Source organism: Pectinophora gossypiella, chromosome 17, assembly GCF_024362695.1.
Source record: "Pectinophora gossypiella chromosome 17, ilPecGoss1.1, whole genome shotgun sequence".
Taxonomy (NCBI): domain Eukaryota; kingdom Metazoa; phylum Arthropoda; class Insecta; order Lepidoptera; family Gelechiidae; genus Pectinophora; species Pectinophora gossypiella.
The window spans coordinates 5042627-5051083 of record NC_065420.1 but is presented as its reverse complement, the minus strand read 5'-3'; the positions used below and the strand labels follow the sequence as shown (position 1 = coordinate 5051083).

General features: G+C 40.7%; 3 protein-coding genes across 3 annotated transcripts; 2 read left to right on the top strand and 1 right to left on the bottom strand.

Annotated features, from left to right (window-relative positions):
• Nucleotides 1-147: 147 nt before the first annotated feature.
• On the bottom strand, nt 148-924 carry LOC126374485 (uncharacterized). The gene has a single exon (XM_050021155.1). The coding sequence runs from the start codon at nt 615-617 to the stop codon at nt 237-239; it is 381 nt and encodes a 126-aa protein (XP_049877112.1). The 5' UTR covers nt 618-924; the 3' UTR covers nt 148-236.
• Nucleotides 925-3154: 2230 nt separating this feature from the next.
• LOC126374433 (magnetosome-associated protein MamJ-like) lies at nt 3155-4780 on the top strand. Its single transcript, XM_050021083.1, has 2 exons — nt 3155-3237; nt 3919-4780. The coding sequence occupies exon 2, from the start codon at nt 3929-3931 to the stop codon at nt 4697-4699; it is 771 nt and encodes a 256-aa protein (XP_049877040.1). The 5' UTR covers nt 3155-3237; nt 3919-3928; the 3' UTR covers nt 4700-4780.
• A 2216-nt stretch (nt 4781-6996) lies between these two features.
• On the top strand, nt 6997-8034 carry LOC126374436 (calphotin-like). Its single transcript, XM_050021086.1, has 2 exons — nt 6997-7081; nt 7196-8034. The coding sequence occupies exon 2, from the start codon at nt 7206-7208 to the stop codon at nt 7953-7955; it is 750 nt and encodes a 249-aa protein (XP_049877043.1). The 5' UTR covers nt 6997-7081; nt 7196-7205; the 3' UTR covers nt 7956-8034.
• Nucleotides 8035-8457: the final 423 nt, after the last annotated feature.

Below are 8457 nucleotides of genomic sequence, written 5' to 3'. Positions count from 1 at the left end.
GTTGCTCTGGCCCTTTGAAATGAGACAATTCAAACCCTCACAATACCTATACGGCTATATAATTTTATATAGGTTAACAAACAGTGAAACAAAACAAACCCAAGTCATCATCCTAATCATCTTCAGATGAAAGAATAAAAATACAAATTGCACTAAATTTCTATATATTAGCATAAATACAAACTATTCACATAACATTTTTAACAGTCCAAACACTTCCATACTGTTTACAAGATCTAAGATTGTTTCTTTGGAGGAAAAGCTTTTAATAGCTGGTTCATCTGTTTGTGCGTTAAGTTTTTCTCTCCGGGCACAAGAATACCCTTTTTTCCTTTTTCTCTTTGCGTTTTCATTCTTTCGCTGTAAGCAGAATAACATCCTTGAAATTCAGTGATTTCTTTCAAGCACTCTTGTTGGTCGAACTCATGCTTCTTGAAACAAGCGAACATAACGGCCAGCTCTTGCATGCAAGCGGCTTCTTTCGTCCTGTCGCCTTTGCCTGAGACTGTTTTCTTTAACTCTAGAGGAAGCAGCATTTGGAATGGAACAGGCTCCCGCTGTGGCCTCCTGGCGCTCTGCCGAGACGGCGCCGTATAGAGTACCGAGCTAAGTCGCATTTTGAGACTTAAACACTAAATAAATGACAAAATTAATAAAAGTTTTGACTAAACTTGAAAAAATGCGAGGTTATAATGGTTATATTACGAAATTGACATCTTAGTTTTCGTCCAACAATTTATGATTTTTTTTTCTTCTGCCCTTTTGTGGGTCAGGCTAAGATCATAAAACCATGCTGCCTAGTCTTCAGTACATAAAAAAATACTCGTTACCAACAATAAAATTTATGACAGACTAAATACTTCGTTCAGAAATAAAGATTTGTTTAGAAATAAAAGTAAAAAACAAAACACAAACAAACAAAAAAATAAAAGTAAAAAACAGACTTGTAAAAAATTATATAATTTAAAAGTAATTATATGACGACGTAATGAGTTCAATGTACTTTCCACCGAAAACTTCCGCTATTAAAGAATTTACTGCTTACGCTACTTACCAGTTCAATAAAATATGAATTAATTCTATCGAAACCAGTACCTAGATAATACTTATTAAGAGATTAGCTATCAAATTAACTCTATAATAAAACCTAAGGTTATCAGTAGTTATACGTCAGTATACTTTATGATTGTTTATGTTAGTCGATAATAAACAACTAGGTAGGTACCTAGTATTTAAATAGGTAGGTACAAATATTAGTGTAAAAGTAGAATGTTTAGTCCCTAAGTCCCTACCCACTTTAGGTAAAACGGTTAATATAGTTACTTATTAAGTCCTTCTATCACACAAAACATTTGCTTTTCAAACGAATTCTGTAATGCTGTTCGAATTATACGAATTATGTTTTCATGCAGTTTGCTGAAAAGCAAAGACCAAGTATCATTGGCTGAAAAGTTTCTATCTAATGCCTTCTTCGGTGGGTACGCTTTTTTTACTTGGCTTAGCACTTGGTTTTTTTGTCTATTTTATTGTTGAGCCACTTAAGAGTCATGTAACGGCTAGATACCTACTTAGATAGGTTTATAAGCAAATAGTAGGCATCCAGAATCAATGGCATAACATACCTTCCGAAGCACGGAATCATCTTAGACACTCCTATTCTGTATGAGTAGAGTTATTTACATATAATAAACCCTACCAATTTTTTTTTATCTACTTTGCAATCAATCACTAAACTGTCTATTATCTCAATCGTAAGGTAGGTATTTCCGGCGGTGTATACGAAACGGGTTTACGAAATGAATGAAGTTTGCTAATCAAGTTATTAATTAACTATTTTGTCACACGCTTTTATAAGATTAACATACCCCGAATGCGTATTTACCTACCAAGGTCAGCGGCCGCGACACGGGTTCCACGCCGCGCGAAATATATGGAGGGTTTCGACCGATAACTGTACAACTTATATCCACGTAGATAGTTTTATCGCTGCGTCTGTTGGGTTTGACAAACACAACCAAACTCCTCGATATACCAAAGCCTTCAATATTAATACGCGCCGCGCCACAGGCAGTAGCTGTGCTGGTCTTTTCATTTTATGTGGATTGTAACCCTAATGTTAAGGTTATTATAAATGTAGGCTCCGGCCCTAGAAGGATGTTCAATGACCAAATTGGAGATCTCCTTAGAAAAGGTCTATCAGAGTAGATCTTATTATTTTTGATAGTAGATCGGTTCAGAAACCGGCGTGCGTGTATGTAACGATTGATGAATGTGGAGGAAGCAAGAGAAGTATGTCAGGATCGAAGCAAATGGAATTCCATAGTCTCTGCTTACCCCGGTGGGAAATTGGCGTGAGTTTATGTGTGTATGTGTTGCAAGAAACTGATTGGACTTTTGCACCTTATCGTACGATATTCTACAAAGTCGAGTCGAGTCGATATCGTACGAGTTTCTTGCAAAGTAATAAATTAACTGGTTGCAGCCTTCTAACTTCAAGGATAACAGACAATTATGCATCTTTTATTTTTGATGACACTTTTTAATACACCCCGGCACCTACATCATCCACCCATTATTATACTGATTAAAAGAAAGAGAAGCAATATAGATACCAACATATTCTATACGTAATGTGATCAAAATATCAAGTTAGAATTATTTTTATATAATTATGCTTCTGCCTGATACCGGGCAGCAGCGGTATCAGTACTGGTTGGAGGCCGAGGAAATGGATTCTAGCTAGAACATCACCGATTGAGAAATTGATCGGTGTACTGAGGAACGGTAGGCGATTGGGGCAACCACCGTTCTACACGCCCTGTATAGGAGTAATGAAGGCGATTACTCCACCGACAAGAGCGCAGCTCTTAAATAAAGAGAGAGATGCTTCTACCATTACATTTTATTTTTGAATAATTATGTAGGTACCCAAGTAATGAGAAAAAAGGTAATTATCACGATAAATCTCGACAGAGCCATCTGTATTATTTTTGGGGAACGTACGTGTAACGTCCCTTATTGAATGAAGTAGGTACCTACAAAAAGTTATCAAAACTCCTATCCATTCAGCTGTAAATTGGATTATGAAATTTGGAAACGTTTATGACTACCGCGAGTATTAACTACAATAATGTATCGAATTCGATACGAGGTAGATAAACTAACAGATAACATTTTGTATAAAACAGGAACAAATGTTTCATTAGTATAGTCAGTCGATAGACGGGCAATAACAACGTAAGTTGCAATCCATTTTCTCATTGATGTACTTACTTATATAAGACGCAGTACTGTCAAAAGATTTCTTTGCGCAGGCACCGGTGCCTGACAGAGAAGTGCGAAATAAGTAATAGATCGGGATTGGTCGCAAATGCACGAATTTCATATTAAGTATAGATATTTGAAAAAATACCACTAAAATGTAATATTTTCTTGGGACAAATGTTCATCGAGTGTCATGTGCATCCAAATATATTTTACTAATATTATGTCTAACTGCTTTTAGATAATAATAATTTATTTTATGTTTACACCAATATAATTATTTGTATAATAAAATACCTTTAAATGACACTTTGGGGACGGAAATTATATCAAAAAATGGAGTTGGGACAGGTCACCAAAGACGAATTTCGTGGCGAAAAAAATTATTTTGTAGGCATCCCCAGAATTACTCTGATCATAGATATCAAATTGGTATTTCCTTGCCTCAGAGCTTGTCTGATAGAAACCCACTTTAAACTTCGAGCTCTCATGCTCAAGGTTCGGATCCTTCTCATTCAGACTCATTCGTCACGTTGTCTTATTTTTTTACCGAATGGGAAGAACCCTCTTCCTTTAATCTTATTAAGAGCCTCAGAATTTCTCTGATCAACTTCAACAAGTTTAAATTCCATGTGATATTTCTTCTATTTACAGTAGCACCAATATGAAATACTTCATCGCTATCGCACTGATCGCCGCCGTGGCGTCGGCGGGCGTGATTAAGCCCGCTGGTCTCACAGAGGAGGTGCACCAGATCCAGGAGATCATCAACGCCATCAACAGCCCCAGCACCGACCCCGCCACCGCCGCCCTTCTGGAACAGATGCTGCTCGAAGCTCTCGGCCAGCAGCCCATTCAAGTCGGACCCGCCATCGTCGAGCAGAACCCCTCTGACTTGATCTCCGTCGGACCCGCTATCGTTGAAGGCATCAGCCCCATCTCCGTTGGACCCGCGATCATCGACTTTCCCCTCCCCGACGGTGGAGCCATCACCGAGTTGGAGCCTACTCCCGCAGTCGTCGCCCCCACCCCCGTCGTCGTTGGACCCACCCCCGCTGCTGAGGCTTCCCAGAGCTCTCCCCTCGTTCAGATCATCGTCAACGTGAACGCCGCCAACGCCGGCAGCAACCCCGTCGGAGTCATCTCCCCCGAGGCCGTTGTTGAGCCCGAGGCCATCGCTGAGCCCGAGATCGCTCCTGAGCCTGTCTCCGTCGTGGAGCAGCCCATCCTCATCCCCACCCCCGTGGTGCTCCCCCAGCCCGTGGCGCCCGTCGTCGTCCCTGAGCCCGTGGTCGTTGTTGAGGAGCCTTCTCTGCCCGAGCCCGTGATCGTTGTTGAACCCTCTCTGCCCGTGGCTCCCACCCCCATCGGCGTCGGCGAGCCCGTCCTCCCCATCGGCGTGCAGCCCGTCGTCCTCCCTGAGACCCTCAACTAAATTGTTGTAGAGTTTCTGTAGTATATTGTATCTATAAAATGTAACTTTACATGAGGTGCAATATATTTTATTTTTCATAAATTTGTTTGTTGCTATTCAGTAAACCCCTTCGTAATTAATTTAGGTTTAGAAATTACTAGAATTATTTTAAGAAGAAAGTAATTAGGTACTAATTCTGTTAGAAGGATCAATATAATCAATACGATTAAATAACAGGAACGAAGAATCTATAAGTTTTCAAATAGCTGATAGAAATTGGAGCTATACTTACCTTGATATTGAAGTCCTAAGACAATTAGAAGGTACTTACCTCAAACTTCAACATAATTGAAAATACTAAGTATCGTGAATTAATATGGGAAGCACAATATTGCCTTAGGCGAGATTTTCCTATTGTACTTAATAAAGCCAAAAATATGTTGCACTGGCTTTTATTACAATCAAACAACAAAGGATTATTGTGCACTATCATAACATAAAATGATGATAAGTATTAGTACTTAAGTACTTATCAGCAGCATAGAACTACAAAAGGTCTTAATACATAATAAGCAAACATTATTTTGATCTATTATACCTAAGTGGTAGCTTTGCTTTGGACGGTTTTCAAACAGAATTTCACCCGGTAAAATTGCAGACATAGTCCAAAAAGAACCACATTTTCTGAGACTATAGAATTCCATTCGACTCCATCCATCCATGATACATCCATCCATTCCATTTGATTCGCGCCCAACTGGGCACCCTCAGGCCTGTTGTCTTAAACGTTGCACCGGGTGAGAGCCTTCAGCGCTTCCCATTTATCCGGCCAAGTAGTTAATGCCACCTGCGGCAAATCTACAATAAGTCACGTCAAAAAAAACTTCAGTTATAGAATAAGGAATGATACTTCGATAACGGTAACTCTCTGCACCACACCAGCGGCTTAGCTAGGTTTGCGTCACCTCCCCTCGGTCATACTTTAGTCTTCAATCGTATGAGTATTATGTGGTATGGGCGTCAGACGTTACACATCTGTATGTGCCAGTGCGCGTAAGTATACGAAAACGTCAATGTGTCGTGTCTGTGTGGAACGAGGATTTTTGTATGAAGTGTCCGGGTATGACAGTAGATTAGAGATACGTCCCTGCTTCAAATGTAATTTACTAGTATGGATACCCGTACTATTTACCGTAAGTCTTAAGCCACTTCTTTACTTACCATGAAATACCGTAATAATAATCAACAATTGTCACGTTTATGAAATAGGGCCATAGAGCAACACGGACCTTCATAGGGCCCAACTGACGAAATTGGTCAAATGCAAACCTATTTAAAGAAAATGTTAAGGAAGGGTGGATTGAGGGAAATATAACTCGAATAAGAAAGATCTTCTTATCGTGTGGGTTGTGAGGTGGAATACCAACCTCAACAATCCTGGTGTCAGGGTTATTACGGAGCCGTCAAAAGCCCCTGACATGGCTCGTGTAACGACTACATACTTACGTTAGTAAGTAGTAACCGGGACCAACGGCTTAACGTGCCTTCTGAAGCACGGATCATCTTACTTTCGGACAATCAGGTGGTCAGCCTGTAATGTCCTAATCAAACTACGGACCACAAAGTATTTTTTGTGGCATGTCCCCGGGATTCGAACCCAGGGCCTCTGGATCGTGAGCCCAACGCTCAACGACTGGACCACGCAGGTCGTTCTACCATTATTTAATTAGAGAGGTATGGTTACTCAAGGCTATAAAGGGTAAATCTCTGGACATCAAAAGTAAACATTTTAGGTGACTGCAAAATTGTCTTAGATTTATATTCTTAGTTTTTTTGGTACCAGTTACCACCATAAGTACGTATGTTGTAACTAGACAGATTATCCAAAAAAATGATAATTACACATTGATTTTTTTTTTGTTAATACTCCGACTAGTATTGAGTACTTACTTACATGTATGTGATACCTACATATAGGTACCTACATTTACTCTCAGTTCTATGTCTTCTATGGTTCTACTACATAAACCTATCCCTGTGTAAAATTTCTAAAATTTATCTAACCTATCCCTTTTTTACCTAACCTTACCCTTTTTACCTTAAAAAAAGTTTTTTTTGTTCCATTCGGTTTTGCAAATTACAAAATCACATAAGTAGGATATTATATCTTTGTTATGTTGCGACGACCGTGTTACACATAGCAGCGCGGCCAGACTAATAAGTATTACAATAAACCGTAAAAAGAGATCTTAGGTAATAAAACTTTGGAAATATTTTATGGATTTCATTTGATAGGAACGTAATCTATATCACAGTTAATAAAATATTATGATAAAAATCTAAATAAAAATACGTGGAAGCAGACCAGAAGCAAAGTCAGTCGATAGACGGGCAAATAACAACGTAAGTAAAGAGATTTACTCTTTTTTTGCTTTCTGAGCAAATACTAAAAAAATTCACTCAAAAAAAAATAAACTTACATCCTATACAAATCCGTATAATATTTTCAATTTGCAGTTGCATCAACATGAAGTACTTCATCGCTATCGTTCTGATCGCCGCCGTGGCGTCGGCGCGCGTCATCAAGCCGATTGGTGCCTCCGAGAGTCAAGAGATCCAGGAGATCATCGCCGCTATCAACAGCCCCAGCACTGACCCCGCCACCGCCGCTCTGCTTGAACAGATGTTGATGGAAGCCCTTGGCGTTCAGCCGATCCAAGTTGGACCCGCCATCGTCGAGCAGAACCCCTCTGACTTGATCTCCGTCGGACCCGCTATCGTTGAAGGCATCAGCCCCATCTCCGTTGGGCCCGCAATCATCGACTTCCCCCTCCCCGATGGCGGCGCCGTCACTGAGTTGGAGCCTACCCCCGCCGTCGTTGCCCCCGCCCCCGTCGTCGTCGGTCCCACACCCGCTGCTGAGGCTTCCGAGAGCTCTCCCCTCGTTCAGATCATCGTCAACGTGAACGCCGCCAACGCCGGCAGCAACCCCGTCGGAGTCATCTCCCCCGAGGCCGTCGCTGAGCCCGAGATCGCTCCTGAGCCCGTCTCCGTCGTGGAGCAGCCCATCCTCATCCCCACCCCCGTGGTGCTCCCCCAGCCCGTGGCGCCCGTCGTCGTCCCTGAGCCCGTGATCGTTGTCGAGGAGCCTTCTCTGCCCGAGCCGGTGATCGTTGTTGAGCCCTCTCTGCCCGTGGCTCCCACCCCCATCGGCGTCGGCGAGCCCGTCCTCCCCATCGGCGTGCAGCCCGTCGTCCTCCCTGAGACCCTCAACTAAATTGTTGTAGAGTTTATATGTATTATATCTATAAAATGTGACTAAACATGAGGTATAATATAATATAGAAAACCTAAGATTTGTTTGTTTCCTTCCTATTTTATAACCTCACAAGCTTAATGAGAGAATTATTCTTTTTTAGCAAATTATAAACCATTTTTCACAATCCACACATTGCAACAAACAAGAATGTTTTACGAATACGGACGTAATTATTAATTTATTAAGTACCTATTTAAATAGAAAATATTAATATAGGTACCTAAAGTACACTTAACCATCTAATATGTTCGAATTTAAAAGGGCTTTTGATACCATTTATGTCTATATTCGTGGAGAAACTACAGTATATTGTATTAAAGGTATAAATATGACACTACCAAGACAATTCTTAAATGATTCATAAACAGCAAATGCAACAGTGTATTCAGAGGGGCAACAATGTCAGCTACGGAGTCTCTCAAGGTATCAATGTGAGCCCTGTACTACTGTTTCATATTTA